Raw genomic sequence first — 14,865 nt, 5'->3', positions numbered from 1 at the left:
GTCTATAGCCTTGTATACTTTGAAACTTACTTTTAGCAGTATGTTCTTATTCTGCTGAAAAGCAATACAAGTTACTATATTCCTGAGGGAGGGAAGAAGGAAGGAAGGAAGGAAGGAAGAAAAGATAAATCAGGCCTTGGGTTCTGAAACATAAGGCTTTGCTGATCTTGCAAAATATTTAATTAGTATACTCACACAACAAACAAACAGAATTCAATTTAGTTAAAAAGTTAGCTTTGGAGGTGAAATGATGGTTCACAGGGTAGCTGGGGTAGCCTGTATTTCAATCTGTTTGACTTAAAATGTCATCTGTCTTCTAGGATCTGAACTTCAAGAGCTGCAGAAAATGATTGACAGCCTCCAGAGCCCCCAAGACCCCACTCTGGTGTCCCAGGTCCTTCTCCTCCAAAGGGAGGTTATGTTTCTGCAGTTTGACGCTGCAGTGAGGTACCTCATCCGGTAAGGGCTGGAGGGCTATTCCTGTCTAGTAAATTCTGTGGGGCAGGTGTTTCTGAGTGCTCATGGAGGGAGGCCACTCTTGGCATGAGTAGATAATGAGCTTAAAATAGTCAAGGGCACAACCTGATCCAGATCACTGCGGCTACCAAATGTGTTCTGCTGCAAAGGCTGTCCAGGTGGACTGTGTTCTTGTTAGATAATAATATTCTTGATTTTGTTAAATGTGATTCCAATGTAGTTAGTTTGCATAACAGACTGCTTTATGGGGAATCATATTTTTTATACTGCTGAAGATTATTCTTCCTACCAAGTTTTATTTTTTTCAGCCCTTAATTACCTTGCAGAAGAACAGAATTTTCACTGCACGTCTGAAACCAACAAAATTGACTACCTGAGTTAAATTTATAAATAACTTAATTTACCTCTAGCCTTGTAGGTATTATACTCTGCATCAAAAAGAATGTTTGTTTGGTTAAAGAGTCATGATTGATGAAAAAACTAGTTTGAATTAAGAATCACAATGTTTCCTGTATAAATAATAAGTTGTATATGGGAAGGGAAGAGGTACTCTTATCTGTGGATTATAATCATTTCCAACCGTTTGGCATGAGTGTCCACAGAGAATAGAAATGTGGAGTTTATACTTAACCTACTGTTCTCTCTTTCTACTCTGCTTTTTCTTTACTCTGAGCATCAGAGGACTCTGGATTTAGAATGCAAATTCAGCAGGACAAAAAAATCAGGCTATTTGTTTTTTTGTTTGTTTGGGTTTTTTATTGACAGGTTGCTTTGGGAGCTATAGCTTTGTCAAGCAGGTAGGATATAAGGGATCTGACTAATTGTCAGGATGGCCATTCATTAGCCCTGCTGCTGCTGCTGCTGCTAAGTCACTTCAGTCGTGTCCGACTCTGTGCGACCCCATAGACGGCAGCCCACCAGGCTCCCCCGTCCCTGGGATTCTCCAGGCAAGAACACTGGAGTGGGTTGCCATTTCCTTCTCCAATGCATGAAAGTGAAAAGTGAAAGTTAAGTCGCTCAGTCGTGTCCGACTCTTATCGACCCCATGGACTGCAGCCCACCAGGCTCCTCCGTCCATGGGATTTTCCAGGCAAGAGTACTGGAGTGGGGTGCCATTGCCTGAAATCTCAAGTCAGAATTTGCAAGGAATTTACATAGACTGAAGAAATAGGACTATACCTCAGAAATTCTTTTGGAATTCCAGCTCCATGGAGTTCATCTTGCTCCTGTTCTCCCAGGGAAACCGCTCTGCTTCCCCTAGGAATTGCTTTTTGGGGCTTTCTCCGCCCTGGCATACTCGGTCTGCAGGAATGGAGGGTCATGCGTCCTATGTCTGGTTTCAGTATTGTACAGTCAGTATGTTTTTCAGAGGACCTCAGAAGGAACCAGGAGTCCTTCATTTACAGCATTTCCTCCAGCCCTTTTTTTCTTCAGAGCCCTTTACGTTATGTGTGTGTTTGGAGTCACACAGCTAGTAAGCAGCAGACCAGGATTAGATCCTAGGTGCATTTGACCCCAAAGCCTGAGAACTAGGATGGATGCCAGACAGCAGCAGGATGGATGGAAAAGGAAACTGAAGAGACGACAGGAGGCAGGAGAAAAAGAGAAGTAAAAGATCAATGTCATTCTACTTGAGGATTTTATTAATACTTTGTGCTGAACCTGCTAGCAATAAGTCCTTAGATAACCAAAAGAGACAGAAAGCTTGGGGAAGTTCCCTTGCCCTTCCCAGAGCTCGCCAACTTTGGGTAAATACGACTTTTATTCCAGGAAACTTTTTTCTTATGTAAACTGAAGCCTTCTCCAGAGTTTAAAAAGAAGGAACTCTCACCTGAAATGAAAGCAGCATACTTCCATAGACCAGGGGAGAAGAGGCAGGATATAGCTCAGGACAGTGGCCCCATGAAGTCCTCCTTACCTGGCACCTGCTTCACTGTGGCACAGACCAGCTTATGTTGCCAGAAGGATACATGTTTCTAAGCACAAAAGTTTTTCTCTGCCTCTGTTGCCAAACTCAGGCAAGAACCTGATGCAAATTGGTGTGTCCTCTAATGGTGTCAGAATCACATTGCCTAAGGCCTGCCATTCACTTCTGGGCATGTCCACCACCTGTAAGAGTTATTTATTAGCCAATGCAAGAAATGCCTGAGAATTGAGTTTATGTTTAATTTCAGGTGAATTAATCATTTGTGCCAAAGATAAATGCTTGTGTGGTACAGTGATTTTAATCAATATCATCTGTTTAAGTTAGGAATCATAGGCCCCTGCTTGATTTTGTAAAGCCTGTGGGCTAAGGCTGGTGTTCAAGTGGTTGAGGCGGGGGGAATTCAAGAGTAGTAGTTTGTGACACAAGAAAATTCTGAGGAATTCAAGTTTCAGTGTCCAGAAATGGAGGGTTTTTTTGGGAACACAGACCTGCCTATTCATTTATGGATAACCTCTGGCTGCTCTCACATTACAACCACAGAGTTGAATAGTTGCAGTGGAGATCATATGCTTCATGAAGCTGAAAATATTTACTATCCAACCCTTTAAGAAAGAGTTTGCCACTCCCTGATTTAAAAGATTGAATTCCTTTGAAATTCAAGAATGGAAAGAAGAAAAAAAAGAAAGTTCCTCAGAGGAACTCTATAGGAATAAAACATATGCCTTGAAAAATGCCACTAATCTGAATGTGATATTGATGTTCAGAGTGATTACTGTAAAAAGGAGGAGTTTGAGGAAATAAATCAAAGGTGCCTTAACTTCCTGCCATAAGCCTTATTTAGAAATGAGTACATCAAGGGATCTCTGAAGAAGCAACACCAATTCTTTTAATCCTTGAATCTATGATGGTTTTCTCTTCATTTTTCAATTTATTTTTATGCTCATCTAGTTTAAGTGTCTCTGAACACATAGATATTAAAGTGTATTTCAGAGTTATCTGGGGATTTCTGGGAGATACACAGAAGCCCTCATGTTGTCCTGGTCTCCAGCGTCTGAGAAGTGAAGAGCCACAACTTTTTCCTGGCCTCCTCAGGGCTACTTTGCAGCTGTTTTTTGGGTTTTGTTTTCTTTTATATATCCTTGCATCCAGGAAAAAATGTAGCACGCGCTCCATGAATTCCCTGCTCCCTGTGGCTAGAGCCAGTTTACCTGGGATCACACTATGGGTAACTCACACACAAGATGACTGGCATTCTAGGAAGCCCTTGACTGCTTGTTGACAGTAAGGCAACTGGAGTGTGGCAGAACTGTTCGGAGAATGTGAGGCGTCTATATTTGTATTTTAGTGGGCTTCTGGGAAGATCTGACTTTATTAGGAGCTGGCAGTTGGCAGGTGTGCCACTGGCACAAGCAACAAATTGACCTTTCATTCCTATGGGCTTCCCTCTATCTTGAGTGCTGCTGGCAAGCTGCACTGATTAGAGCTACCCCAGCAGAAGGTGCAGGCCAGGGTTTACCAACTGAGGGTCTGAGTGAGCTATCACAATAAGCTGTTTTTGGTATTTCTAAAGGCATGAAGAAAAAGACATATTTGTCCAAAAGTTTTACAGTAAAGAAAATGTCACATTTCTTTCTTTTTTAAACTGGAATCATAAGAATGAGTAAGATAAGGAGGAGACAAAATGTGCTTTGGTTGAACTCTTACCTTGTGTCAACTCTGCGAGACAGCAGTTACATTACCGTCTTTACAGATGAGGGGATAGAGAGAAGTTGCATGACTGCCCCAGGGTCACATGCTTGTTGTAGCAGACCTTACATTAACACAGTTTGTCAGACTCCAAAACCCTGTTCTTTCCTTTATATCATATTTCTTTATCTCTTCCTGCAGCTCAGAGCTTAGGCTAGGTGCTTATGTGGCTTTGAGTTAAAAACAGGAGAATGCTTAATTTGGTTTAAAAAAAAAAAAAAAACTTTCAAAATATGGGGTCCATGGAGAGGAAGGAAATAAAAGAGGATATAGTGCTAAAATTGTTAGGTATCATCTTGAAACTCCTTTATTTAGGTGGCATGATTTTGTTCAGCTTCCTAATAAACAGTTCTATTGATAAAGGGGAGGTGGGAACCTACCAAGGACAGTGATCTTGACTGAAGAATTAAGAAAGTGGGAATAGGATAACCAATGATTTGATCAGTGGTGACGCCTAGAATCTGACTGACTCTGGTCTCTCCAGACAGAGTATCATATGCTATGATTCTGTCACTTAGAGTAGCAGTCATATTTACATCTGAACTGTGTGATTTTTTAATAGCCTCCAAGTATGTATAAATTAATAGACCTAGTATGTGTTTGGGACTCTAAAACTCTCCCAAGAATTGTGCTTGTTTGTGGCCCTTAGTTTAAAACTCTGCACACACTTAGCAAGATAAAAGAACAAGTCATTGTTCTGTGTTCTTTTATGTGATAATCAATCTAGTGCAATCACAGGAGGAGATACAGGAGAGACTCAGGGAAATAAAATTATATTCGGTTCCTAGACACATACATCATGCCACGTCGTACAGGGCCATGGGTCAGGAGCAAAGAGAGTGTTTAGGCCATGGCCTGGAAAGGCAAGGCAGAACAGGGGAACATTTTAAGATCTGCTGGTTGGCATAATTCCAGCAGACTTTGGGCTGTAGGGTTGGTCTCTGTTCTATTCTTAATAGCTCAGTCTTGTCCAACTCTTTGCAACCCCATGGACTGTAGCCTGCCAGGCTCCTCTGTCCTTGGAATTCTCCAGGCAAGAATACTGGAGTGGGTTGCCATGCCCTCCTCCAGGGGAATCTCCCTAACCCAGGGATCAAACCCAGGTCTCCCACATTGTGTCAGTTTCTTTACTGTCTGAGCCACCAGGGAAGCCCATGTCGGTCTCTGCTGCTGCTAAGTCACTTCAGTCGTGTCCGACTCTGTGTGACCCCATAGATGTCAGCCCACCAGGCTCCCCCGTCCCTGGGATTCTCCAGGCAAGAACACTGGAGTGGGTTGCCATTTCCTTCTCCAATGCATGAAAGTGAAAAAGTGAAAGTGAAGTCGCTCAGTCGTGTCCGACTCTTAGTGACCCCATGGACTGCAGCCCACCAGGCTCCTCTGTCCATGGGACTTTCCAGGCAAGAGTACTGGAGTGGGGTGCCATTGCCTTCTCCCATGTTGGTCTCTAGTTGCCTGTTAATTAGCCCTAGGATGATTAAATGAGAGGAATATTGCCTCCTGGGTTGCAGGGATCAGAGGAGGTGTGGCTCAGACTGGTTTGTTTGGGTATCAAAAGCATGCTAGGCCTTCAGTTGTCTTTAAGAATTAGCTACAGAGGAAGGAACAGTCTCTCCCCAGCCAGCAGGGTTTTTTTGTTGTTGTTTTTTAAAGATGTTAAAACATCATAATAAACAAAAAAAGAATTTTAAAATATGAGCAATACAGTCAAGGTTTAAACAATAAGATGTGAACAAAGCTGGGCCCAGAGGCTGAGAGAGAGAGATAATTGTGTAGATTGGTAGAAGAGAAGCACAGGAGTGACACTGAAGGAGTCAACCAGGGAGAGGTTTATTGGTATATTGAGCTTCTGTGCTCTGATTTTGGACCGAAAAGAAATGTTTCCATTAGAATATTCTGCTTTTTAGTGCCACTGACTAAAGAAAAAGGCACAGCTTAGAAGTTGTAAATATTTTATTCTGGAACCTTACTGAAGACTATAGCCTGGGAGACAATGTGTCAGATAGCTAAGTATCTAATCTGAAGAAGTAAGGGAGGAGCTAGGATATAGAGGAGTTTGGGCCAAACAACAGCAATAACAAAAACTCATGTGATCAAACATCAGAGAATTACTGCTAATCACAAAAGACAGACATCACAAGTTAATGATTTTAGTGCTTTTCTATGTGTGGGAAGATGTAAGAATCTGACTCATTAAAATTATTTCTTAGCTATGCATCTTATCTAGACCCAGTATCCTGTTTCTTTTTTATCCTGAATTCCCCTCAGAGTGCACCCCTGGAAGGCAGCTGCATTTGCTGATGGCTTGGTGGCAGGCAGCATTCTTTGTTAACTGGTATGGCAGGCAACATTTTTTGTCTGCAGTAAGGAAATGGCAACCCACTCCAGTACTCTTGCCTGGAGGATCCCATGGACAGAGAAGCCTGGTAGGCTGCAGTCCATGGGGTCACTAAGAGTCGGACACGACTGAGCGACTTCACTTTCACTTTTTCACTTTCCTGCATTGGAGAAGGAAATGGCAACCCACTCCAGTGTTCTTGCCTAGAGACTCCCAGGGACGGGGGAGCCTGGTGGGCTGCCGTCTATGGGGTCGCACAGAGTCGGACACGACTGCGGCGACTTAGCAGCGGCAGCAGCAGCATCTTTGCATCTCAGTTCCTGACACAGTATCCTCTACATGGTAGATGCTTGATACATCACTGTCACATGAGTGTTGAGTGAATCATGGGTCCCTTGGCAGGGCCCATTGAGAATCATGAGAAAGCATGTGAACAATATGAGAAATAGGAGAAAATGGTCATATCCATTGAGCATGAGCAATTCCAAGTTCCATCCTTGAACTACCAGGATAAATCAGTGTTTTTATTCAGTGTCTCAGTATATAACTGTATGCAACTATCTTTTGTTAATTCTCACAAAGATGTGAAAAGGGTGATATGGTCTTTGCACTAGTACAATGGTTTGATATGCAAATATAGAGCTCCCTTTATCTGTCTTTGAACTGAAGTTCATAAGCCCCTACTTCTTTCTTCAATTCCATGTCATTCAGCTATGTTTAGAATTTAAAGTGGTGAATTTGAGATATAAAATCAATTACTTCAAGATCATCCCCCTTTACCTTTGTTTTAAATGCCTTCTTTTCACCTTGTTGGTGAGGGAAGGATTCTGCTCCAAGGTTATGGAGATGACCAAACACATAACTTTAAATACTGGACAAATGAGATCAACAGCAGTTTACTAGTTACGTATACTCATGGCCAAGGGGAACAGAACATTGCATATTCTGTTCCCCTTGGAACAGAACAGAATCTTCAAGGCCACAGAAGATTTGTACTTGTGAACAGAGTGAACAGCTAGGGGCTTGAGAGGCAGGCTTTGAGTATCAAAAGGATGTGGTGCCTATTGGAGGCACACAGGAGTATGTGCTTGGTTCATTCGAATAGTTCTGTGGTCTGGAAGGGAACTGGAAACCACTGCTTGTGGCTGGATAAGCAGGAATTATACTTGGTCCCTGTGATAAGGAAAGTAAATAAACATAGGTCCCTATATTTGACTAGGGGACCTTCCCTCCATAGGGAGGGAAACTTGTAGTTAGGTCATTCAAGGCCCTCCCAGTTCTACCAGATGTCAAGGCAGCACTAATAATGGATCTTAGGCCTTATACCACACCTTCTCCTCCTTTATGCTTCTCAGAGGTGATCTAAGTTCTGGGGTACTTATAAGTCATCCTAGCAGTTGATGAGGAGTGGTACCTCACCCATCTCTATTCAACCCCAGATATCTTCTGGTTGGCCTGCTGCTCAGCACCCCGCTTGTGGGGTCTTAGGCACTCCCCAGGTCTTTCCTCAACACTTGATTATCTGCTAATCTCTGAGAGACTGCCTCACTCCCATCGGTGATAACATCTCCCTCAATCATTGCTAATCTCTTTTTGATGTCTGTTTATGCATGACTTGATCCAAGTCTATGGAAGATTTAGGTAAAAGATCCTTTTGTCCTGGGGACCTTTTGGATCCCCTCAACTTATCCTGTTAGATAGCACTGGTCTAGAGGATAACTATCCTTCCCTTGAGAGCTGTGAATTGTGAGAGTGAAGGGCAGTGGTAAAGAAAAATGAATGAAGGATGATGCTGCTGAAGAAGAAACCTGTTGACATCTCCAAATGTTATCTTGCTACAAATTGGCTTGAAGAGAGTTTTGAGCTTTAGAAACTTGAGTAACTGCTTTTAATGAGATTGCTTTCCTGTTTTGGTAGACGAACATTTTTAGCAGCTGGAAATACTTCTGCCTACCAGTCTGTCATAGACGGCATGTATCATGGGTTGCCATCACTGAGCAACTCTCCAATGAAGAGCATTTTTGCTTCCCAGCTCAGCCTACCACAACCACTGGATCCACAGAGCCTCCAGGTGTGTTGAGAGCTATTTTTGTACTGAGATGTGTTGAGAGCACATTTTGTAATAAAATGTGCATTGTGCATAGGAGGCTCTTCATGCCGAAGTACCCATTGGCCTTGGTAAGCTCCCCTTCACTCATACAGTAGAGAGGGCCCCTATAGCTTGCTGTTATTTCTAGTCAGGAGCTCTGTCTCCAAACCGCTTAACAGGCTAATTGGGATAACAGATTATCTGCTCACAGCTGGTAGCAAAACCAACACCTGATCTCTTTCATGTAATAAATAATAATGATAGCAATTATGATACATAAATTAGGTCAGCAGCTGAGTTTTGAACAGCCCAGTAACAATATGTGTTATCAAATGTAATCCTGGCAACTATTATTGCTCCTAGGCACCAACTCTATTACCCACCTGCTACAACTAAAGAGATCAGACTGCTATGCAGTCCTGGCAACACTAGGTCACAAACTGTATTAGCTTTTTATGGCTTCAGAGCAAATTACCCCCAAATATAGCATATTTGATGCTTTTGAACTGTGGTGTTGGAGAAGACTCTTGAGAGTCCCTTGGACTGCAAGGAGATCCAACCAGTCCATTCTGAAGGAGATCAGCCCTGGGATTTTTTTGGAGGGAATGATGCTGAAGCTGAAACTCCAGTACTTTGGCCACCTCATGCGAAGAGTTGACTCATTGGAAAAGACTCTGATGCTGGGAGGGATTGGGGGCAGGAGGAGAAGGGGACAACAAAGGATGAGATGGCTGGATGGCATCACTGACTCGATGGACATGAGTCTGAGTGAACTCTGGGAGTTGGTGATGGACAGGGAGGCCTGGCATGCTGTGATTCATGGGGTCACAAAGAGTCGGACACGACTGAGCGACTGAACTGAACTGACTGAACACAATAGACATTCATTGTCTCATATAGTTTCTGAGGTTCATGAGTCTGGGCTCAGTTTAGTTGGGTAGTTCCGGCTCACAATCTCTCATGAGGCTGTAGTCAAGGTCAAGGTGCTCCACCTCTTAGTGAAAACAGAATCAAAGAATTTGTGGACACTTTTTTTTTTTTTTTTGCCATGTTACATGGCATTCAGGATCTTAGTCCTCTAACCAGGGATCAAACCCACACCCCCTGCAGTGGAAACTCAGAGTCTTAACCACTGGACCTCCAGGGAAGTCCCTGTGGACATATCTTTAAAATCACCTCACAGGCCCATATCTTTTGACTCCAAAACCTCCAACTTAATGTTTTTATGTTACAAAGCTAAGGCAAGTAATGCCAGCATCAATCCCATGTAAGTCTCACTCTTCTACCTTCCCTAGCTATAAGACAATGCTCTTGGCCCAAGCCTTGACCCTCCTGAAGACCTGAAGACAGGATTGGATTGTGACTACTGGGCCTGCTCCTGTTGCCTTTGGGCATTGCCTGGCATTAAGTAGTTGCAGGTGTCCTGGCTGCCTGCCATCTGCATCAACTTCAACTTTGAGAATTGTCTGAAGCCAGTACCAGGTCTGAAACTGTAGAATGGGATCAGATGGACAGGCCGATTCTATCCTGGGCTGCATGTCATGCCCCAGGGAGTAGGGATGCCTTGGCTGTTGAACAGTGATGTGGAAAAGATGGAGGCCCATGTGTAATGTCATAGCATTGGTTTTGAGTTGTTGCCTAGAATTGGAGCACAGTGGTGATAAAGGACAAATATTTAAGGTTTGTAATACTGAAAAAAATTGAGTAAGTTTACTTTTGTTGATTATAAATGTGTATCATTGGTTTTATACTAGTCTGGGACTTCCAAACACTATTGCTGACTATTTACACTGAAACTTTAATACCTTTCTATGTTTAGTTGCTTTCTGAAAAATCAGTTTAAAAAACAAGATTATTACTCTCTCCTCTGCATCATCAGAGACTATTCATCAAGAACTATTTCTATATAATAGAGAAGTAATCCCATAATGTTTTAGTGTAGAGATGAAGACATCTTATTCATATACAAATGCCTATTACTTGTGGACGTTATTATGCACCATTATTATATTTATTATTTGATTCTTTTAGGCATTTGTGCTGTTCCCTTGGAGAGCGTTTCTGGAAGATGGAGGACCATTTCCAGTTACAAGTAGCAGCCCAGATACCCTAGAATATCACATGCAGGTAAGATTGTTCTTCCTGCTTGTCACAGAGAGAACTGAATACAGATTGCAGAGCAGATGTCACTGCATCCATAGGTCTAATCCTTCATACTCTAGCCAGTGGTGAATAATTTATTAATATGAGATAAGCAAGGTGTTTTTTTGATTATGAAGCTATAAACCCAGTACTGTGGGGTGAATCATGTGTTCTTATGACAGAAGAAAATCATGTTTGCAGCTGGAATCAGACTTGAATCAGCTGAAATTCTCCTGGCTAACAATGATCTCGGGGAGTGGTCATCCATTTCCGGTCACTCTCTGGGCCTCGTAGATTAACTCCCAGACTGGCAGTTCAGAGATGTGTGACTCGTGACCCACCTACAGTGGCAGAAAGAGAACTCCTTAAGCAGAACTCAGAAGGAGAATTTCTTTCAAATGTATGTTTACCTCTGATTGTTCAAGCAAGTATTATTGTATTTTCATTTTTTAAAATAGAAAATACTTTTAAAAGTATTATCAACAACATGAAAATCAATGATGCATTTGCTTAAAAATAATGGGGAGGTGGGGAGTGATGAGGATGGGGCAGAACTGGCCATAGGTTGGTGGTTTTGGGACTGAGTGATGGGAACTGTTCTGTTTGCCTTTGCATATGCTCAGAATTTTCCAAAAGTAAAGTTTTTTTTTTAAGTAAAATAGTAAAAATGGTTTAAAAATATTAATCAGAGTCCCCCACTTTGGGATATGGTTACAGATCATATTGGTTTTTCTCCTGTGTTTTCCCTGTGCTTATGTGTATCACACTATCCATACAACCGTATACAGACACCACCACCATAACGTTTGGGGAACTTGGACTTCCATACAGAGCCAAATGTCTAATATGTTCAAGGAGGATTTTGAACTAAAAATGTTACTCTGATTTTTATGGATTTTTTAAATAATTGAGAGCATGGGGCTTGTAAACACAACTACTCCTAGTTTTCTCCCCCCAGGACCACATGTAAAGGAAACATAGAAGTGTTCAAAATGGGTGTTTTGGTTTGGTTTTGTTCCTTTTTGTTTTTAGCTATGCTTTTGTGGACTGAGTGGCCATGACCTCAAGGTGGCTCATGGAGAGCTGGCAGGCATGCAACTGCTAATGGAAGATGTTCTTCTGAGTAACTATCATAGGATCATGGAGGGTCTCCCAGAACAGCAAGCCACACCAGACAAAAATACACAGGTATTCTTGGTGAACAGTCTACATACTTGACCAGTGGTGTGTTGTACTGAAGGACCTTTCTATCTGGGAGATGGACTAGAGAGCTTCGTCTGTCCCATAGCCTCTCCCAGCGTCCCAGGACTGTGCTCATGCCACATGGGAGCAGCAGTGAAGCAGCAGTAGCCAGTCAGACCCTCTCCAAAGTGCTTTCTTTCACAGGAAATCCCATGATCAATGGTATATCAATTTCTTTTAATTTTAGAAGTACAACAGACATTAAGGAGGGGTGGTCCATTGAAACCAGTTTGAACAAATACTACAACTGGCTGTTTTTCCTTGTGAGTCACACATTTAGGACTGGAGTTGGAAGGGTATGATAGAGGCTCCAGGTGAACAGCTCCAGCCTGGCTCCTGTCTTCATCACTCTGCTAGCTCATGGACTCCTAGGCAGGCACTCCCTTCTCCAGACATGTCCCTCTGAAGCTATAAGGTACCAGGAGCCTGTAGTCCCCCTAGTATTATAGTTTGAAACAATTCTGCATATATCTGGAACCAGACAGATACTTGTGTGGAGACAGGGTAAACTAGCCACTGCCCCATTTAAAGAGCCCCCTTTTCAGAGCCAAACTCTGCACCAGCCATTTCCATGTCCTTACCTTCCATCACTCCTTAAAAACTGCCCTCTGCCTTCTTTCTCATCTCACCACTGAGACTGCTCTCATCAAGAGCACCATGGACCTTGCCACTGAATCCCATAGATATGTCTCAGTCCCCTTACAACCTGACGCCTTAGCAGCATTTGAAACAGTGTGTCCTTCTTGAAGCCTGTCTGCCCTTAGCTTCTAAAGCACAGCTCTCTCCAGTCTTCCTCTGATGTCATGAGCCAGGCCTTCTCAGACTCCTCTGTCAACTCCCCTACTTCTGCTAATCCTGAAAATGTTATTTATTGGGTTCTGGCCCACTTCTACCACTGCCAGGGTTGCATTTTGACTTCCATGACTCTACCACTTTTGCCTTTGAGGGCTCATTTCTCCATTAAAAAACGTGAAGAGTTATAGCTTACAATTGTGTTAATATAAAGAAAATATATTAATATCATAAATTGTAGCATTTTATTCTACCTAAGCATTCTTTTTTCTGATTTTCAGTTCAGTTCAGTCACCCAGTCATGTCCAACTCTTTGCGACCCCATGAATCACAGCATGCCAGGCCTCCCTGTCCATCACCAACTCCCAGAGTTCACCCAAACTCATGTGCATCGAGTCGGTGATGCCATCCAGCTATCTCATCCTCTGTCGTCCCCTTCTCCTCCTGCCCCCAATCCCTCCTGGCATCAGGGTCTTTTCCAATGAGTCAGCTCTTCACATGAAGTGGCCAAAGTATTGGAGTTTCAGCCTCAGCATCAGTCCTTCCAATGAACACCCAGGACTGATCTCCTTTAGGATGGACTGGTTGGATCTCCTTGCAGTCCAAGGGACTCTCAAGAGTCTTCTCCAACACCACAGTTGAAAAGCATCAATTCTTCGGTGCTCAGCTTTCTTCACAGTCCAACTCTCACATCCATACATGACCACTGGAAAAACCGTAGCCTTGACTAGATGGACCTTTGTTGGCAAAGTAATGTCTCTGCTTTTGAATATGCTATCTAGGTTGGTCATAACATTCCTTCCAAGGAGTAAGCGACTTTTAATTTCATGGCTGAAATCACCATCTGCAGTGATTTTGGAGCCCCAAAAAAGAAAGTCTGACACTGTTTCCACTGTTTCCCCATATATTTGCCATGAAGTGATGGGACCAGATGCCATGATCTTAGTTTTCTGAATGTTGAGCTTTAAGCCAACTTTTTCACTCTCCTCTTTCACTTTCATCAAGAGGCTGTTTAGCTCCTCTTCACTTTCTGCCATAAGGGTGGTGTCATCTGCATATCTGAGGTTATTGATATTTCTCCCGGAAATCTTGATTCCAGCTTGTGCTTCTTCCAGCCCAGCGTTTCTCATGATGTACTCTGCATAGAAGTTAAATAAGCAGGGTGACAATATACAGCCTTGACATACTCCTTTTCCTATTTGGAACCAGTCTGTTATTCCATGTCCAGTTACTGTTGCTTCCTGACCTGCATACAGGTTTCTCAAGAGGCAGGTCAGGTGGTCTGGTATTCCCATCTCTTTCAGAATTTTCCACAGTTTATTGTGATCCACACAGTCAAAGGCTTTCTGATTTTAAAAGAATTTAAAACATTTCGTGGGCCCTAAGCATTTCTGTGTCTAGTCAATAAGTTGGCCCTGAACACTATTAATAGAACATTATCAATTAATAATGTCTATAATTGAGATCTATTCAGAGTGCTTTATTAATTTCTTTAATTCTCACAATAATCCCATGAGGTAGGTACTATCATTATTCTCATTGTATAGATAGGAATACCAACTCACAAAGGTTAAATGATATGCCTAAAGTCATTTGCCAAGAGAGAAAAGAAACCCAGGTTCCAGCCTAACAGTCTGGCCCTGGAGCTCCCTCATATTCACCTTCTTTCATTTTGTCAAAAACACTATGCTCTCTCCTCAGTACCTTCATGCAAACCAGCCTCCCTGGTGGAAAACTCCCCTCTCTTCCCACTCTCTACTTCTTCATCTAATTAACTCCTATTTATCATTCAGATTTCAGCTTCCAAACACTCTTTTAGAAGCTTTATCTGATCTCCCACCTTTGGGCCAATGCCCCTCTGTGCCAGAAAGGGTGCACCTGCTGTAAGTAACTACTCGTGACGTAAACTACAAAGTGTATGAACCTTTCAAAGCAAGTCTAGAAGGAGGCAGTTCACATTGGTGGAGGCAGCTGTGCCATCCTGGGTGTGTCAGCAGAATGTCTCCCTCATTCTTATAAGGTGAAGATAAGAGTGAAAAAGCTTTCCCCTTAAGGGGCTTTGTCTTTTTGTCAAGGAGGGAAATCTTTTCCAGACAATTCCAATAGACTTTT

The 14,865-nt window shown here is 42.6% G+C and overlaps 1 protein-coding gene across 6 annotated transcripts in view; it reads left to right on the top strand.

Moving 5' to 3' along the window:
- The window catches only part of LOC109563840 (uncharacterized), a 205,093-nt gene that overhangs the window by 144,095 nt on the left and 46,133 nt on the right, over positions 1-14,865 (top strand). For all 6 annotated transcript variants that reach the window (XR_011568321.1, XM_070795502.1, XM_070795501.1 and 3 more), the window contains 4 exons: positions 321-459; positions 8,406-8,559; positions 10,609-10,704; positions 11,752-11,907. Coding sequence is in view for 5 of the 6 variants with exons in the window: in XM_070795502.1 (XP_070651603.1) it covers positions 321-459; positions 8,406-8,559; positions 10,609-10,704; positions 11,752-11,907 (545 nt within the window). In the remaining variant the exon portion in view is untranslated. The remainder of the gene's footprint in view (positions 1-320; positions 460-8,405; positions 8,560-10,608; positions 10,705-11,751; positions 11,908-14,865) is intronic.

This window comes from Bos indicus, chromosome 9 (genome assembly GCF_029378745.1).
Source record: "Bos indicus isolate NIAB-ARS_2022 breed Sahiwal x Tharparkar chromosome 9, NIAB-ARS_B.indTharparkar_mat_pri_1.0, whole genome shotgun sequence".
NCBI classification, from domain to species: Eukaryota; Metazoa; Chordata; class Mammalia; order Artiodactyla; family Bovidae; genus Bos; species Bos indicus.
The sequence above is the reverse complement of the archived record's forward strand: the minus strand, read 5'-3'. Positions and strand labels throughout refer to the sequence as shown.